The sequence below is a fragment of the Pelodiscus sinensis genome, chromosome 4 (genome assembly GCF_052426305.1).
Source record: "Pelodiscus sinensis isolate ZL-2025 chromosome 4, ASM5242630v1, whole genome shotgun sequence".
In the NCBI taxonomy this organism is placed as follows: domain Eukaryota; kingdom Metazoa; phylum Chordata; order Testudines; family Trionychidae; genus Pelodiscus; species Pelodiscus sinensis.
Window position 1 is genome coordinate 23744924 of NC_143055.1, and position 19094 is coordinate 23764017.

At 48.8% G+C, this 19094-nt stretch overlaps 1 protein-coding gene across 5 annotated transcripts in view; it reads right to left on the minus strand.

Annotated features, from left to right (window-relative positions):
• The window catches only part of TBC1D14 (TBC1 domain family member 14), a 114249-nt gene extending 95155 nt beyond the window's left edge, over window positions 1-19094 (minus strand). The window contains exons 1-4 of one of the 5 annotated variants that reach the window (XM_089777799.1): window positions 18707-19094; window positions 17212-17403; window positions 14997-15069; window positions 4159-4894 (exon numbers count right to left, since the gene is read on the minus strand). In XM_089777799.1, the coding sequence (XP_089633925.1) occupies window positions 4159-4894; window positions 14997-15003 (743 nt within the window). In that variant the 5' untranslated portion in view covers window positions 15004-15069; window positions 17212-17403; window positions 18707-19094. Of the gene's footprint in view, window positions 1-4158; window positions 4895-14996; window positions 15215-17211; window positions 17404-18706 lie in introns of those variants that run through there. The other 4 variants (XM_089777797.1, XM_075930780.2, XM_075930779.2 and 1 more) reach the window with 4 other exon arrangements.

The window sequence follows — 19094 nt, forward strand, 5'->3', positions numbered from 1 at the left end:
GGTAGGCCCACTGCTTAGTGAGGAGGGAGAAGCAGTAACAGGAAACTTGGAAATGGCGGAGATGCTCAATGACTTCTTTGTTTCGGTCTTCACCGAGAAGTCTGGAGGTGTGCCTAACGTAGTGAATACAAGCAGAGAGAGGGTAGGTTTAGAAGATAGGATTCACAAAGAACAAGTTAAAAGTCACTTAGGAAAGTTAGATGTCAGCAAGTCACCAGGTCCTGATGAAATGCATCCCAGGATACTCAAGGAGCTGATAGAGGAGGTATCTGAGCCTTTAGCTATGATCTTTGAAAAATCATGGCAGACAGGGGAGATTCCAGAAGACTGGAAAAGGGCAAATATTGTGCCCATCTATAAAAAGGGGAATAAGAACAACCCAGGAAACTACAGACCGGTCAGTTTAACGTCTGTCCCAGGGAAGATAATGGAGCAGGTAATTAAGGAAATCCTATGCAAACACTTGGAAGGTAATAAAGTGATAGGGAATAGCCAGCATGGCTTTGTGAAGAACAAGTCATGCCAAACTAATCTGATAGCTTTCTTTGATAAGATAACGAGCCTTGTGGATAAGGGAGAAGCGGTGGATGTCATATACCTAGACTTTAGTAAGGCATTTGATACGGTCTCACATGATATTCTTATTGATAAACTAGGCAAATATAACTTAGATAGGGCCACGATAAGGTGGGTGCATAATTGGCTGGATAACCGTAGTCAGAGAGTTGTTGTTAACGGTTCTAAATCCTGCTGGAAAGGGATAACAAGTGGAGTTCCTCAAGGGTCTGTTTTGGGACCCGTACTGTTCAATATCTTCATCAATGATGTAGATATTGGGATAGAGAGTACGCTTATTAAGTTTGAGGATGATACCAAACTGGGTGGGGTTGCGACTTCTTTGGAGGATAGGGACATAATTCAAAATGACCTTAGCAAGTTAGAGAAATGGTCAGTTCCATACATACAAGATGGGAAGCGACTGTCTAGGAAGGAGCATGGCAGAAAGGTATCTAGGGGTCATAGTGGACCACAAGTTGAATATGAGTCAACAGTGTGATGCTGTTGCCAAAAAAGCAAATATGATTCTAGCTTGTATCAACAGGTGTGTTGTAAGCAAAACTCGTGAAGTCATTCTGCCGCTCTACTCTGCACTAGTTAGGCCTCAGCTGGAGTACTGTGTCCAGTTCTGGGCGCCACATTTCAAGAAAGATGTGGAGAAATTGGAAAGGGTACAGAGAAGAGCGACAAGAATGATTAAAGGTCTAGAGAACATGACCTATGAAGCCAGGCTTCATGAACTGGGCTTGTTTAGTTTGGAAAAAAGAAGGGGGGGCTTAAAGTGCAGCAGGGGAGGTTTAGATTGGACATTAGGAAAAAATTCCTAACTGTCAGGGTGGTCAAATATTGGAATAAATTGCCAAGGGAGGTGGTGGAATCTCCCTCTCTGGAGATATTTAAGAACAGGTTAGATAGACATCTGTCAGGGATGGTGTAGGTGGAGCTTGGTCCTGCCTTGAGGGCGGGGGGCTGGACTCGATGGACTCGATGACCTCTTGAGGTCCCTTCCAGTCCTATTATTCTATGATTCTATGATATCCTCATGTCCAGACCCTCCCTCACCCCCTGCCAGACAGCCTGTCCCCAACCCCCTGGCCAAAATCGCCCCTGCCCCCAACCAGACACCCCCTGCACCTGTCTAGACACCCCTTGCCTCCAGCCCCCCTCACCAAAATCCCCTGCCAGATGCCCCCGACCTCCAGCCAACATCCCCCCTGCCTTCTGCTCCCTGACAAGACACCCTAGTGGCCAGATACACCCCTGCCCTGAGCCACTGGCCAGACCTCGCACCCTCACCCCTCTTACACCCTACTAGGGTTCCCAGGAAGACACCCCCCCCCTCAAATACCAGACACACTTGATCATGGGCAGGGTGGAAGGACCGGCCAGGAGAGGGGCGGGGCTGGTTGGGAGGAATAACGGGGGGGGGGGGGGGTCGGAGGCTGCGAGGCTGGCCGGGAAGCAGAGCTGGCGGGTGAGTGAGCGTGCGTGTGTGTGCGCGTGCATGCATGCACAGCAACTGACCACAGCTGGAGTCTGACAGGCTGCGCCCTCGGCAGGCACTCCCTCTAGTTACTAGAAGCCAGGCAGGGGCAGAGGGAGTAGCTGGGAGCCACTCTTCCTGCCCGGCTTCTGCATGTAACCCAGAGGCTCCCAGGTGGGAGGTGGGGCCACGATTGGCACTGGGAGCCTCTAGTTGTGTGCAGAAACCAGGTGGGGGGAGTGGCTAGGAGTTCCAGCTACTGCCCCAGTCCTGCCCGGCTTTTGCACACGGCCACAGGGCTCCCAGCACCAATCATGGCCCGCCTCCCAGTTGCTCTCCTGCCCCGGCCAGGCTTCCGTCCGGCGCCCAGCCGGAAAATCAGAATACACCAGACATTGCATATGTCCAGTATTTTCTGAATTTTTCTACCGGACAGAGGGCCCAAAAACCGGACTGTCTGGTAAAAAGCCAAGTATCAGAGGGGTAGCCGTTTTAGTCCGAATCTGCAAAAGCGGCGAGGAGTCCTGTGGCATCTTATAGACTAACTGAAGTGAAGGAGCATAAGCTTTCGTGGGCAAAGACCCACTTCGCCAAATGAAGTGGTCTTTGCCCACAAAAGCTTATGCTCCTTCACTTCAGTTAGCCTATAAGGTGCCACAGGACTCCTCGCCACTTTGATAGAAAACCAGATACCTGGCAATCCTACACCCTACCTTCCTCTCAGATCCTGCACTCTTATCCCTATCCCATTCACTGGCAGCCCTATCCTGCACACTTAATTGCCTCATTTTTGGCCCCAACCCAGAGCTGGGGGCGGGGTGGGGCGTGCCACAAAAATCCACTAACCTTGGAACCCCAGAAGAGTGAATTGAGCCTGAGGCCTTGAACCTCAATCCTCCCCTCCACTATGGGACTGGAGCACCAGGGAAGTGAGGTGTTTCAGTTGAGGGCCACATCGGTGAAGGTTGGGGGAGGTTGGGTTTTTTTTTGCTTCTCATTTGTGTGGTCCCCAACTGATTTTTCTGTGGGTGAGTAGTCCCCAACCCAAAAAAGGTTCCACACTCCTGCCATAAATAAAAACCAATGTTGAAATCTTTTGAGCAGGACATATTTTACTTTATTTTAAAATGAAGCCTGGTCAATGAGCCCCAGCACCCAACACTGCCTCCGGCAACCCTTAGCCCATCATACACCTGAACCTCCAGCCCTGAGCCTCTTATACCCCCACATTCCCCAACTCCTGCACCCTCACACAGGAGGGTGCAGGAGTTGGGGAATGTGGGGGTATAAGAGGCTCAGGGCAGGAGTCCACCATACATCCCAATCTCCTGCCATGATCCCCTCACACTCCAGCCTAGACTCCTGAACCCCCACATGACCAGCCCCCTGCCATTAAAGAGTGACAGAAGACAACCCAAATGCCTGCGTGAAGCTGGATTTGGCCCGTTATGATGTAAACTTTGAAGAACTGTGCAAAAAGATGTAGCAGCAGAAGTCCCATTAAATAAAGTCTGTGAGTACAAGGTTTAATTTATGCTATAATTATTATGACAACAATATTAAATTGTATATTTTCAGTCATACAAATGGACATTATTATACGGCTCTTTGTTTACCACTTGTTTCAAATTTTGATTTAGTTTGTCTTTTTGGTTTGAAAAGGTTGCAGACCCCAGATCTAGACCATTGCAGACAGGTGCTTGTCTAAACCAAGGCTCTTGCTGTCTAGTGTCTTGCCCAAGGTCACACAGTAAAATCAACAGCAGAGCCATAATGAAAACCCAAGTTTCCTGGGCTCCAGTTCAGAGCCCTTTCCCCTGAACCATTCTTGCTTCCTTCCTTTAACCACAGTAGAAAACAAGAGAGTGCCACATTCATTCACTTTATGTTTGAGTTCAAGCTTCTGAGGATCCCAACCACAAAGCATGGAATTTCACCTACTGCAGTGTTTCAGCATACACAGGCAGAGCAGAAAGATGGGAGTAATTTGATACCCAAAGGAGCTAGGCTAGAACTGTGAGCTATAGGTGTAACTCCTCAACATAAAATCCCTTAAGTGTCTCATATCACCCAATTGATAAATGCTGTAATTTTCTTAAGTATCAAAATCCCATTACCTGGCAAAGAAGCTAGTGAAGGGTCCCAATATTTTCAACTTATTGTCCGCATCTGTTTCTTGACAACATGCCTGCTGTCTTTGATCACCGGCCTCCTTAGTGGAATTCAATGTAACATCTGAAAAGCGCACTTCATCACTCTCCAGCGTCACAATTGCACTTGAGCTGCTTGTGACCATAAAGTCCAAAATGTCCTCATTGCTAACAGATAAAGTTGTTGACAGTTCTGTGCTAAGACTAGACACACTACAGACAGAGATATCATCACTTCGGTTCAGAGCTTTGGAAGTTGGACTGTATAGTTTCACTGTGTCATATCCAGTTCTTGGAAAAGTGGATGATTTTTGTACACTGTGTTCATGTTCAGCATTCAAAGAAAGTGGAGGCACATAAGAAAGCAGCATGCACGCACTCTGAAAAGTTCTCTCTGGCATGATTTCAGACTCAGATTGTTTTCTCTTCACATTTACCACACTGCAGTGAACAGGCTCTGGATTCCCTATTTCTAGAGTTGGAATACCAGAATCTATAGATTTAAGGCTGTGGCTATCTTCTAGCACACTAGAGTGCTGGTTAGGTCCATACTCAGGCAATGAGAATGCTCTTGAAGTCCCTGAATTCAAATTTTGAAGATTCTGGATACTGTTGCCCACTTTGGTGTCCAGAATTCCCATCATGCTCAAACCATTTAAGGAGCTGGATACATTTACATCAGTCATCTTGGTCCAACTGGAAACTAGTAAAAGAAAACAGTTTTGTTTTATTAAACACTTTAAAAAGTCTATCAAAGAACTAAATTACTAATTATGTAAGTCAGTGTACATAGAAGGGGGAAAAAAATCACATGAATAAACCAAGTGAATCAGGTAGAGGAGCACTGGCAAATGTTGTAAACAAACTACTTTATATTGTTACTAACAACTCAGATGATTAGACGTTAAAATGTTTTTTCTTAAAAACTACTTACTTGTTATGGTACTATATATTTTAGAAATGAACAAATGCACTGACAGATGCACAAGAATTCCTCCTAATCGTTAAGAACTAAGACCAGTGTTCCCTCTAAGCACAGCTTCACAGGTGATTATCAGCCCCATCTAGTCAGTCAGCTCCATGCAAGGAGCCCTGATTATCACCTGTGAAGCTGTGCTGCCCCACAGCTTAGAGGGCACACTAATAGCACCATGGAATTTGGTATGCACTAGTGATGTTAGCCATCAGGTATGTGTATAAACATTTAACTGCTTCAAATTTTAGTGTTACACATTTACACTCAAATGGGGGAGGCGGCGGGAGCCAGTGCTCACAGGGAACTGGCTTAAAAGCCGGCTCCTGAAGAGCAGACTGCTCCTCCCGCATGCCGTAGTGCTGCTGCCTCTGATTGAGAGGCAGCACTCCTAGTGGTGTGGAGGAGGGCAGGCAGGAAGTAGACGTGGCTGCGATAAGTAGCAGAGCAGGGAACAGGAAGGAGCCGGCATGCATGGGGAGCCAGCTTAAAGGCCAACTCGCCGCTTGTTCCGACTTCTGTGGCTCTGCCTTTCCTCCCGCACCTCCCACAGAGGCAGCGGGGGGGGGGGGGGGAGGGGAGGCAGGCGCCAATGGTCCGGGGGGGGGGGGAGGGGGGGAAGAAGCTGGCTTTTAAGCCAGCTCCCCCTCCGAGCATTGGCTCCTGCAGAGCTGCCTCTTTCCCCCCCCCCCCCAAGCTGCCGCCTCTGATACAGGCTTATCAGTTAATCATGTAGTCATGTTGACATCCCTAGCATGCAGCTTCCGTTTAACATAAAAATCAAGCAAGGTAAGGGTTTGGTTGTGTCAGGACAACAGAATGTGCCTGGAATCCAACTGTTTCCTCATAAAATGAAAAGGGAGAGATCGGCATACTTCAAAATAACCCATGGGGACAGCAAGGGGACAAAGACGGGGACCATGACATTTATAACTCCACTGGGCTAGAAGGGGTGGCGAAAGGGACAGTTATCTACTATAGGGACATAAGCGAGTAGTAGACTACTCCCTCCTCCCGTCCCTCTGCTGCTTCTGATAGAGACAGCAAGTGGGGAATAGGAGTCGGTGCTGGGGGGAGCTGGCTTAAAAGCTGGTTCTCCCCAGCACCATCTCCGCAGTGCGGCCTCCATCCTGTCCCGCTGCTGCCTCCATCAGATATACGGGAAGCTACTCTGGCAGCAGCCCTTGTTCACGGCGGACAGGGCTGACCACCGTGAACAGGGGCTGCTGGACTTAGTGAAAGCCAGGACTACTCGGTCCCAGCTCACGCTGGTCCGTGATGCTGAACCTCTTACTACATTTAAAATGCAGAGGTGCAGCGAGGATGGCTCCCAGAGCTGGCACACAGTAAGCCTGCTCAGTCCGGGCTCAAGTTGACTCCTGGAGCTACCTCCGCTGTGGCTCTGCAGAGCAGTCCTTATTGATCAGTTGTGTAGTCAATACAAATTGTATTGACTAGACGATTAGATAAACTGTAGCTTAACATCCTTAACTTACTGTATATTTCAGGGAGTTTATGCATCAGTGTCTGTCTGTCCCCCAGCTGGGGGACATGTACCCCTTCTCCAGCTGTGCGTGCTGCAGTGGCCATGGACAGACTCTTCTCCCCTGGTGCTATGCTGTTGTGGTGCAAGAGGACTGGGGTTGTCCTCTCTTCTTGGGTAGGCTACATACTGAACCACCCAAGAATAATTATGCAAATGAAGAAAAACAAAACTTATTTGAGTTAAGGACTCAAGCAACGCTTCTAGTTTGTTATTCTCTTGACTTTGAAAACTTCTCTCAGCACAAAGTAAAAACCAAGCATAGCGAGTTTCACTTTCACTGCTTCCATGAAGAGAGTTTCAAAACAGGTATTTTCCTATGGAATCTTAAGGTGTCAAGAAAGCTTTGCAATGACACTCGAACTCCACTTTAAGATTACATCACGACATCTATATGAAAGTGGACCTTTTCAATTCTGCAGGATCCATATGCATAATTGAATTTATTTAAAATATGGAAAACATCAGAAGATTGCACAGCAGGGTTAAGGATACAAATCTGGAGTCAGTTGAGATCTATTGATTCTGGAGATACATGTCCTCCTACCCCAGAAACTTTTTAAAAAGTTTCTAGAGTAAGATTTTTTTTTTCCCCTCTCCAGAGCTATCGATCAAGCTATTTATGTGATTTGGGTCAGAATGATCTCTAAGTGTCAAGATTTACCCACGATAATGTATGGCACCCTACCCTCTCAGTTTTCAGAGGATCCAAATTAAGAACATTTAGGAAACTGGTTTTGTATACACTGCACATATAACACTACAGAAAAAACAGCTATAGGGTTTCCATTCCTGCCACTTTATTATGCTTTAATGTTGATTCTTCTAAGTGTACTACAATCCAAACTAGGGATGTTAGGATATGTCTACACTACAGCATTATTTTGAAATATTTTATTTCGAAATAAGTTATTTTGAATTAACTATTTATAAATAACTCATCTACACACAAAATGTATTTTGAAATAGCGTACCCACACTGAGTGGACGCTGAATCGCATTTAAGGCTGGCCAGAACCAGGTCCAGCAGGGCATCTGGTCAGGAGTCACTTTGTGTGGCTGCTGCCTGAGGCTACCTCCCCCTAGACAGCTGGTTCTCAGTTTTCCCTGCTTGCTTGCCTACCTCGATGAGGGACAGCAAAGCATTTTGTCTCTGTGCTCTGGTTGCCCTCATTTGGGACACCACAGCACTCTGCAATACGGAGCCACAGCTGCTCCTGGGCACTCTGGTGCTTCTCGTGGACGCGTTGCTGCGAGCCTAGCTGCACTTTCTGCAGGCTGCCATTCAGGAGATCCATGGGGGGGGGGGGAGAGGGGCTGTCACTATCCAGGAGGCCCTGCGGGAGAGCTTCCACCACTGGGGACTTGTGCTTCATTCCTCCCTCACATCCTTCCACTTACCCCTCCCTAACCCCCCTTCCTGATGTCAAATAAAATACACATGTTTTCATGAACACAAACTCTCTTTGTTTAACAAAACTGGGGTAGGAGGGAATGAAACTCTGGTGAGACTGGGGAAAGGAGGCGGGAGAAGAGAGGATGGGAGAGAGGAGGGGGAAAACTGGGAGGAGGGAGCTGGAAGGGGAAAGCAAGGGGAAGAAGGGAAAGGGGAAGCTCAGGGTTGATTGCTGGACCAACTTGATTTTCACAAAAACCTGCTCCTGGGTTCGCATACTGTCTTTGGTGACCAGGCTGGCAGGTATCCTGCCATAGACGGCCGTGTTCCTTCATCTAGTGCAGAGATCATGGACATTGGGGGCAACCTGAATAAGGTCCAGGATCTCACCTTGGACTAGGAAGGCGCCTGCCTTCTCTGGGCCCTGTCAGGCTCCTGGGAATTGGCAGACTGCTCCCAGGGAGCCGTGGAGGGCTGGCTGCCAGTGGCTTGCTGGCTCATGTTTTGGAGCCACTGGGTCAGGGGCAGTGACTGCTGGCTCTGGGCTGGCAGGCTTGGAGCTGGCACAGGCACTGTGGCCAGAGTCAACCCCTTTAAGGGCTCTGGGAAGGGGGGGGGAAGAGGGAGAGAAGTGTTCTTGGTTGAGGCCGGAGTGGCCACCAGGGCACCCTGGGAATGCTGGAGGCCCCCTATTTCGATGTAAGTGTCTACATAGCACTTATTTTGAAATAGCTATTTCGAATTTGGCATTATTCCTCATGGAATGAGGTTTACCAAATTCGAAATAAGCCCTCCGCTATTTTGAAATAATTTTGAAATAGCGGTATGGCTGTGTAGATGCTAGTAAAGTTATTTAGAAATAATGGCTGTTATTTTGAAATACTTTGCTGTGTAGACATACCCTTAGATAGCAGGTAACAAAATAATTGAGTAACCACATGAATTCTTAGTGGTTAGTTGACTATTCTATAGTCCTCGGGGGCAGAGCCAGCAGCCAGTGTATTCTGGCCCCACACCCAGGGAACCCCTTGCTACCCTGTGTTGCTGCCTCTCTGTCAGAGGCAGCAGCATGTGGTACCAGGCAGGAGCCAGTTCGCGAGGGAAGCCAGTTTAAAAGCCAGCTCCTCATGCAGACTGGTTGCCTGCTGCTTCTGATACAGGGGCAGCAGCCCCTGTCCACAGCAGGGTCTGATCTCCCAGCAGACAGAGGCTCCTGCCATGAAGTAGCCTCTGCCACAGCAGGCCCAGGCTCACCATGAACAGAGGCTGCTCTGTGGGACACCGAATAGCCGGGGCCCACCACAGGCAGAGGCTGTTTCACGACAGTCTTCCCTGCCTCCTCAGCAGCAGTGGGGAGCAGGCAGCATGGCAGCGCTGGTGCCTGGGGAGGGAGGGGAGGCACGAGAGAATTGGCTTTTTTAGGCTGGCTCCCCCCAGCACTAACTCCTGCTTTCCCCCACCTTTGCTGGAGCGGGGGGGGGGGGGGGGAGACAATGCGAGTTTTCGACTAGATTCAACTGATAAACCTAGGCTTATTGGTTAATTGTATAGCTGACTAGTCCTTTAAATCAATCATCCAAACTGTTACTCTGACTGCTTTGAAGCACAGGGTAAGTCTAAGGAATACAAATTTGGGGTAATTTGATTTAGGAATTTTCAAGTTAGACCCCGCAAAACCCACTTTCCTTCAGCTGCTTTGTACTGTTAAACTGAGAGGTTCTAATAACTGGATCAATCACAGACCTGTTCATGGTTGTGAACTCATCCTTCCTTAAATTATCTAAGGGTAAATAAATCAAGACCTCACCTAAGACAAAAGAAGCTTTGAACTGAGTGGCTAGAGCATGCTGCAATTTGTGAATCATGGGTGGCAATTTAATTGAGGGGAGGAATAATCAAAGTATTTTGGGGAAAGAGCAAGATCTGAATATTTCCTGGTAGAAAAAAGTATCAGGGTAGAGAAGAGGATTATGTCACTAGATGGAGGAATAAATAGGTGAGAGGCATTGGGTGAGTCAGGTCAATGAGGTATGGCACCCCTACCTGTGACAGTACATCAACTGGCTGCACACTCCAAACACAAAATCCTCCCTGCCAAACAATGCATGTTTTAATTAGCGTTGGGAACATGTAGTCAACAGCACGATTAACCAATAAGGCCAGATTTATTGGTTAATCCTTGCTGTATCAGAGTGAGCTATTTTAATTAGCGACCCCCAGGGCTGGGAAAATTTTTGTTGAGCACAAAAAAAAAAAAAAAAAAAAAAAAAAAAGAGTTGGGAACATTTTGTTGCAGACCCTTTAATTTACAGCACTGGTCCTCTCTCCTACCAAATGCTCTCCCCCCCCCCGCCACATGTATGGCAGGCGCTGAGCCGGGAAAACAAAATGGCAACTGGCCCAGTGCTGTGAGACCTCAGGAACACAGCCACGGGTTGTGCACCGCTGAGCTAGACAGAGGAGAGCTGGGAGCCATTAGTCATGGGGAGACTGCTTTTGTGTGGGGGCAAGAGGCAGAAGCCAGTGCTTGCAGGGAGCTGGCTTTTAAACCGGTTCCCGAGCATCAGCTCCCATCTATCCCACCATGCATGCACACAAACAGCTAAAATTTCAAGCAATTACATATATACACAAATACCCTATAGTTAACATAGTTAACAATTATATTGAATACTATAAGTGAGAGTACATGAGCTGTACAAACTCCTCAGCTCTTTTTACATTTCAAAAACTGTAGAACTGGCAGAGTAAAGGTATGTGTGTTAATGGGCATAACAAGGCATTGCTAAGCTTGCATGAGAAACCTTAAATCTGCATTTCCTTACGTTCAGATGTTTGCATTTAGCTCAATTCAATGTTCTGCATGAGACTGACATACTACCAAGCCTGTGCATCTTAACGTAGTTTTTGTCCACTGAATATTTGTTGATTTGGGGCTGTTATATAAGCTTGTTTTCACAATATTTACACCTAACCCAAAAGCTGCATTCTTTCAAATATTTTCCAGGCCAATGTCAAGAAATTATCAACTCTGAAGATATATTTATGCCACTCACCTTAAACTTGCCTTATTAAGCGAATCTACTTAGTTCCCGTTCATGCCACTTTTATATTTTCCATAACATGTTCCTCTTAAGTATAGGAAAAGCTGTAAGTGTTGACCTCTCTCTCTTTTGTAGGTTCAAAAGCTTCAGGGGATAGCCAAGTTTGTTGTTTTTTAAGTTTATCCTGTACAGACTAATAGATGGTATCAGAAGTGTTCGTGGGCACAGCCCACTTCTTCAGATGACCAGAGTATCTGCCTCTTGACTATCTGGTCTTTAGGTGCTTACAGACTACAGGCAGTCCCCGAGTTACGCGGATCCGACTTATGTCGGATCCGCAGTTACGAACGGGGCTTTTCTCGCACCGGAGGACGCGAGCGGAGGGATGCCCAGATGCGCCGGGGTCCCGCCGCCCGCGTCCTCCGGGGCGAGAAAAGCTGCTCCGCATCTCCCTGGTCTGCTGGGGGGGGGGGGGCTTCCTCCCCAGCAGACCAGGGAGACGCGAAGCAAAGCCGCGGAGGATGCGGGTGGGACCAGCAGCGCATCTCGGCAGTCCCACCACCCGCATCTCCCTGGTAGGCTGGGGCGGGGGGGGGGGGGGGGGTGAGGCGCAGCTAGTGTGCCCCCCCCGCCCCCCCAGCAGACCAGGCTTTTCTCGCCGACGACGCCTGGGGTAGAGCAGCTGGGGCGCTGCCAGGTTGGTCCCACAGCGCCACTCCTCGGCGCTACTGGACCAACCCGGCAGCACCCCAGCTGCTCTGCCCCAGGCGTCCACAAGTCAGCCGCTGCTGAAACTGACCAACGGTTGACTACAGGAAGCCCGGGGCAGAGCAACTCTGCCTCGGGCTTCCTGTAGTCAGCCGCTGGTCAGTTTCAGCAGCGGCTGAATCTGGATGCCAGTTCCGACTTACATACAAATTCAACTTAAGAACAAACCTACAGTCCCTATCTTGGACGTAACCTGGGGACTGCCTGTATTTGTTTTTCCTGTTACATTCCAGTTCGGCTTGCCCCTTGTTACTGTTATACCCACTATCTCTTCTTGTTTCCTCCTTCCCATTTTTTTCCCTTCTCCCCCACCCCTATTTATTTTAGTTCTGGACATTCAACACTCTGGTCATCTGAAGAAGTGGGCTATGCCCACGAAAGCTCATGGTGCCATCTACATGTTTTGTTAGTCTTTAAAGTGATACCAGACTATTATTTGTTGTTAAGTTTTTTATAGGAGTAATTTATATGCCTTTTTTAACTAACAGTTCTCAAAAGTTCTCAAAGACAACTAAATTTTATACACTCAAATTAGCCAACGCATCAACTGCCCCCTCCGCCAAGGCATCTGTTAAGAAAAAAAAACTGCTCCCCCAGTAAAAAAGTTTGGCCAGGCCGCTCTTGCTATAGTGGGCTGCAGTACTCCTTGGGAGAAACCGGACACACCCTTCCTGCATACCATTGCCTTCAGAAAAAGGGAAAGTGTGAAAGGGGGAAAATAGCCTCAGACTCTCCCACCCGTCACCTTGGCGTGCCAACTGCGGGGCTTACCTGGTCTCATGAAACCTGCAGTTTCGGCCCAACCCCTGGGACACAGACCCCCCCACTTGGTGACCATTGGGCCACATATGGTAATATGCAAGCGCGGGAAAGCGATGTGCAGATTTGGGGATAAATACCCATCGCACAATTCTCTCGAGGAGGTCTTCACAACACACGTACCACTGTGCATGTGCCTTCCCGTATACTTCAAAGCACTGCCAGCCTGATCAACTGACCAGCCACCCCACCCCCCGCCCGACTCTTGGGCGTAACCAAGGCCTTCGCAACCGAACCGATATCTTTGAAATGTTCCGTGTGCTGTGTAAGTTGGTATGTATGATTTGATTTTCTTTGTTGTATAAGCTTAGTGTTGTAGTTGTTTTGGGTAGTACATAGAGTTTGTAGTTATCACTCTTATTTAATTAGTGTAGCTGAATATTGTTAGAATAGAGACTATTCCCTTTGCCATTCCCATCCTTATATCTGACATATTTAACTAGAAATCATAGAATAAATATAATAAATACTGTAAATTCATTATTAACACGGTCTATTAAAAATCTCAATAAATACTATAAATTCATCGGTCATAAATAAATATCCTTTATTTGCTAGAACTGTCCACCTGGTTCTGTCCTTTCCCCCTTGGGTATGCATCATCGGACCTATGATTCTCATGACAGCATCATACGTAATAGTGATGTAAAGTCCCATGTAATTGGTTAAATGTGATGTTTAACCAGTTAACTGCTTAAAAAGAAGCTAGGCAGGGGGCTGCAGTACTCCCTCCTGCCGCAGGCAGAGGCTGTTCCAGCCCTGTGGAAGCAGATGTAGAAAGGGGCTGCTGTGGCTGAGTTGAAACACCCTTGCCGGCGGCACTGGGGCCGTTGAAGTCCACTGCAGCCCCCACCAGTTAACCGGAACCAATAAGCATCACACAGTTAACCTTTCATATTCCTCATACTTAATAGGCTGATTTGTCAATTAAATGAGACAAACGTGAATACTATCAAAATTATGGAAGGTACTCATTCTGTACTTTCCCTAACAGTTGGTGATCGCGGCCATGTTGTTGTATTGTTAGGATTTGGGAACAAACTATGTTCTTATCTTTTAAGAAGATAGCAGTAGATAACAAAAATGAGGAAAAATACAAATAGGAGAATACAATTGTAGTATTAACTTATTAACACTGGCCTGGCCTACACCAATTTAGGTTCAACTAGCCACATTGCTATGGGTTGTGAAAAATTCACAGCCCTCAGAAACATATTGCTGTGATCTAAATCATGCTGTACAGACCTCTAGGTTGAAAGAATAATGCTGTAGACATAGTTACCACCTCCAGGGGATGGATTTATCACAGTGATGGGAAAATCACTTCCATAGCCGTAGCAACTATCTACAACACAGCCGTATAGCAACAGTGCCACAGCTACGTCAGTATACTTTGTATACTAGATATACCCACTAGAAATGTAATAGTAAGGATCCTTCTCCCTAGCCCAGTGTTGTAGGTTGACCTACTAATGTGTGAGAACTACATATGGTCTTGCCTTCATTAAGAGTTTACCTGAGTTACCACACATGAACACACCCTAAACCCAGCAGATGGATCAAAAGCCTCCACACCGCCTCCCACAATCACATCCTCTGCCATTTAAAGAAACAGGAGCATAAAACTGACAGATTTCATTGCAAAATGTCCAACTTTCTATATTGAACTACAAAGACCAGCAACTCAGAGCTGAAAAATAAGCTTATTGACTACATTTGATTAATTTCAACAGTATTCTAGCATTTAATAAACTGTAGGCTGAACCTCTCTAGTTCAGAATTCTCTGATCTAGAAACATCCATCGCCCAGAATGATTTTAGTTAGCCAGATGTCCGTTTTTCATGGATGTAGCTAAGTTTCCTGCAGTCCTATAAAGTTTGTTTACAGCCACTAGTCCTGGCTCTCATTGTTCTGTGCTGTTATTTAGCTCTAATTTACCCCTAAAATGTCTTCTAAGAGCCCAGTAAGCAGTGGAACTGTTGGTAAAGCTGCTAGCCCAGCGTTTCTTAAACAGTGTTCCACGGCACACCACAGTCGGAAGTGTGCCACAGAGAAGAGAATTCAAAATGGCCACCCTTAAATTGGTAGGTGACCTTCCCCACCATTCCCCCCCCTCTAACTTTCCTCCGACCCCCCTCTTCAATAACTTCCCGCTCCTCCCTCCCAACAAAAAATCCATGGTGTTCCTCATAAAAAAAGTTATTGTTTGGTGTTCCTCGGTCTTAAAAAGTTTAAGAAACACTGTGCTAGACAATACTGACCTCTCATGGTCCAGAAAATTCTCTCATTCAGAACCAGTCAGGTCCTGAGGGTGCCTGACTAGAGAGGGTCAACCTGTATCAAGGGGACATGATAACACAAAGTAGTAATTGTTGAGTAAGTTACAATATTTTAAATTTTTATGGTCTTTATTAAGGATGTTAACTAACAAGTAATTTACTCGACTAGTCAATAGGCATTCCCTGGAACCCGGGATCAGCTGGAGACTCCCGAACTGACCCCTGACTGCACATGGCATTTCTGGAGAACCCAAGGTCAGTTCCGTGGAAATGCCGCAGGGTGTCCCCAGCTGACCCTGGGCTCCACGCAGCGCTGCTACTTTGAAACACTGAGGTAGCGGGGGGCTGGGGGAGAGATCAACAACTAGTCAACTCTGATAAGCAGAGTTGACTACAGGCAGTCCCCGAGTTACGCGGATCCGACTTATGTCGGATCCGCAGTTACGAACGGGGCCCTTCCTCTCCCTGGTCTCCAGCAGACCAGGGAGAGGAAGCAAAGCGGCGGAACACGCGGGCAGCGGACAGGGCTGTCCGCTGCCCACGGGCTCCGCGGCTTGGCTCTGCTTTGCTCTGCCCCCGTCCCCCGTCCCCCTGGTCTGCAGACCAGGAGGGGGGGGGGGGGACAAAACAGAGCCAAGCCGCGGAACGCGTGGCCAGCGGACAGCCCAGACGCGCCGTGGCTGTCCTGCTGCCCTCGGGCTCCGTGGCTTTGCTCTGCCCCCCGTCCCCCTGGTCTGCAGACCAGGGGGACGGGGAGCAAAGCGGCTGACCGCACGCTCCGCGGCTTGGCTCTGCTTTGCTCTGCTTTGCCCCCCCCCCCCCCGGTCCCCCTGGTCAGCAGACCAGGGGGAGGCGGGGGGCAAAGCAGAGCCAAGCCACGGAACGCACTGCCAGCTGACAGCCCAGACGCGTCTGGGCTGTCCGCGTGTTCCGCCGCTTTGCTCCCCGTCCCCCTGGTCTGCAGACCAGGGAGAGGGGGAGCAAAGCAGAGCAAAGCCACGGAGCCCGAGGGCAGCAGGACAGCCAAGGCTGTCCCGCTGTCCCTGTGCCCCGCGGCTTTGCTCTGGACACCTGTGGTACAGCAGCTGGGGCGCTGCCAGTTGGTCCCGTAGCGCCGCTCTGGGCGCTACTGGACCAACCGGACAGCACCCCAGCTGCTCTGCCCCAGGCGTCCTGATTCAGCCACTGCTGGTCAGTTTCAGCAGCGGCTGACTTGGGGACGCCTGGGGCAGAGCAGCTGGGGTGCTGCTGGGTTGGTCCAGTAGCTCCGAGGAGCGACGGCACTACTGGACCAATCCAGCAGCACCCCAGCTGCTCTGCCCCAGGCGTCCCCAAGTCAGCCGCTGCTGAAACTGACCAGTGGCTGACTACAGGAAGCCCCTGCCCCGGGCTTCCTGGAATCAGCCGCTGATCAGTTTCAGCAGCAGCTGACTTGGGGACGCCTGGGGTTCTTAAGTTGAATCTGTATGTAAGTCAGAACTGGCGTCCAGATTCAGCCGCTGTTGAAACTGATCAGTTTCAGCAGCGGCTGAATCTGGATGCCAGTTCCGACTTACATACAGATTCAACTTAAGAACAAACCTACAGTCCCTATCTTGTACGTAACCCGGGGACTTCCTGTAGTTGATCTCTTCCCACCCCACCCTCCCCGCTGCCTCAGTACTTCAAAGCGGCAGCTCTGCATGGAGCCCAGGGACAGCTGGGGACTCCCTGCGGCATTTCTACAGAACTGACCTTGGGTTCTGCAGAAATGCCATGCAGAGTCAGGGATCAGCTCCTTACCCCCCTCAAAAAAACTTCTAGCATCTTCTAATTAGCTAATTTGATACACATCAAGTCCCTTCTTCCCTTTCTCGAATGTCATTCACCTTTTGGTCATCTCTGTTTCTTGTTCCTACTTCCAGAGGTAATTTCTTCTATGTTACCACTCCACAAGCCTCCCAGTTGCTGCAATGCAAGGAGGGCAAGACATCCTCACTATTCTACCCTTCACACAGCTTTCCGGTTGATACATATGGATGTCTCGGTTATGTGCCCCAATCCATGAGTGTCTAACTTTAAACTCTCTTCTCCAATGAAAAACTCCTAGCCTCTCATGCTGCTTAGTGCTTTCTCAAGCCCCAACTAAGTGAAAGTAACCTGTTACTCCATATGTTTCACAGCAATTTTATCATATGCTTCTTTTCTGGATACTTACAAAGTGTTTAAGCATTTCTTGCTGAAAGCAAGAAAATAAAGTAACTCAAGAGGCTGATGAACAGTTTTCTCATTTCTTGGAGAAGTGAAAGTATGTATGTTTCAACGTGTGCTGTGCAAATGCTCTGATTTGGTTCAATGTCCTTCCTTTACACAGGAAACACAACAGGAAGAGCGACTTTAAATATGCAGTCTGAAAATGGAGAAGCACAACTAAGATTTTCTGTAGCTTTCTGCTATATAAAAAATTAAAGAATGTCATTTTTGCTGTTCAATGCATCAGCAATATATATACACACACACACACACACACACACACACCCACCCCCATCCTCAGGGCCCCGCAGACAGGTATCCAATCGTTAGTTAAAAAAAAAAAAAACCACACACATGGAACTTGCATTCAATTTATTATGTCTACAACCTGGCCACGTTTTTTGTTTTACTATAGTGAGAGGATATTTGTTTTCCTAATCTGATAAGTGCCATTTCTGGAAACTGATGCTGACAATTCCAAAGGTTGTTGCTATCTCTGTGAGCGAGTGACAGCCATGAACTAGCCTGCTGCAGAGCAAACACTACATGAACTTTTACAAATCCAATTTATGGGTTAGAAAATGGAATAGTGAACATAGGGTTTTAAATGGCTTTATTTTCCCTTCCCCTGTCAGTCTGAATTAGAAAAGTTCATTATAACTTTATGAATAAGTGTAACAGACAGCTCTTTCCAACAACACGGAAAACAAATATAAAGTCATGTAAAATTGGCAGTATCCTGTCATAAGTCACTACTTTAACAATATTTCATGCACTCTTCAGTGGCATTTCATTGACTCTTTGAAGCCCAATTAATAGAGCTGGTGGAAAACCATTGTTTCCATACCACAGGGTTCATATTGGATGAATGTTTAGGTCTGCCATTCCAAACCCCCCACCCAAACCCAAGACAAGACACCCCACAAGCACATTTGAGAGAATATTGCATTAAAAGTTTCAGAAAGTTCAACAACTTCTCTTAAAACGCTCTTAACCACTTTTTACCCCCAAAATGGGGTTTGACGTTTTTCGACCAGCTGTACCAACAGCTCTCTCGCGCGCGCCCCGCCTTCTCCCTCTAACTGAAAACAAGCGAGGGGAGCCAGCAGGCGCTTGAGGGAGGCTGGGAATCAGTCACCGCAAGCGAAAACTGAGGCGGCAGCGATTGGCTCCCCGAGTCGGCCCCTCGCAGGCGCGGCTGGCCAAGCCCAGCAGCACCCAGAGGCGCAGCCTGGTGGGGTCCCGAGAGCAGCCAGGCGGCCGGAGGGCTCTGCGCCTGCTGAAGCTGGCGGGGGCTGGGAAGTTTCGCCCAGGCACCTGCGGGGCTGGCTGGCCGGGAGCCCCGACTGGCTTTGTCCCTCGCCACACGACGGCGGGCGAGCGGCAGAGGGGCCAGGGCGCGTGTCCCCGGCAGCGCCGCCCCCGGCCCGCGCAGGAAAACTTTCCAGACTGGACTTTACCTGGTTAGCGCCGCCGTCCATTGGTCTTCCCCCGCCGGGCGCTACGGGGCAGCCGGAGGCGGGTCCATTCTCGGCCAGGTGCCGGAGGCTGGGCTGCTCAGCAGGGGTGCGGCGCCTCAGCCCCGGTCTGCAGGGAGCCGCCCCCCGCGGGCAGCGGGCTCCCCATGCCCGGGACACACGCAGCCCGCACGGAGAGAGGAGGCGGCGGCGGCGGCAACCGGAACGCTCGAGTCGCTCGCTCTTCGGCAGCAGCCGCTTGGCTCTTCCTGGAACAGTCACGTTCTTCTCCCCGCCTCCTCCCTCGCCGCTGTCCCGCCTCCACGCCGCTCCCCGCCTGCCATGGGAGTAGCCTGTCTGCTGTTCCCTATATTCGTCTCTCCCCCCACCG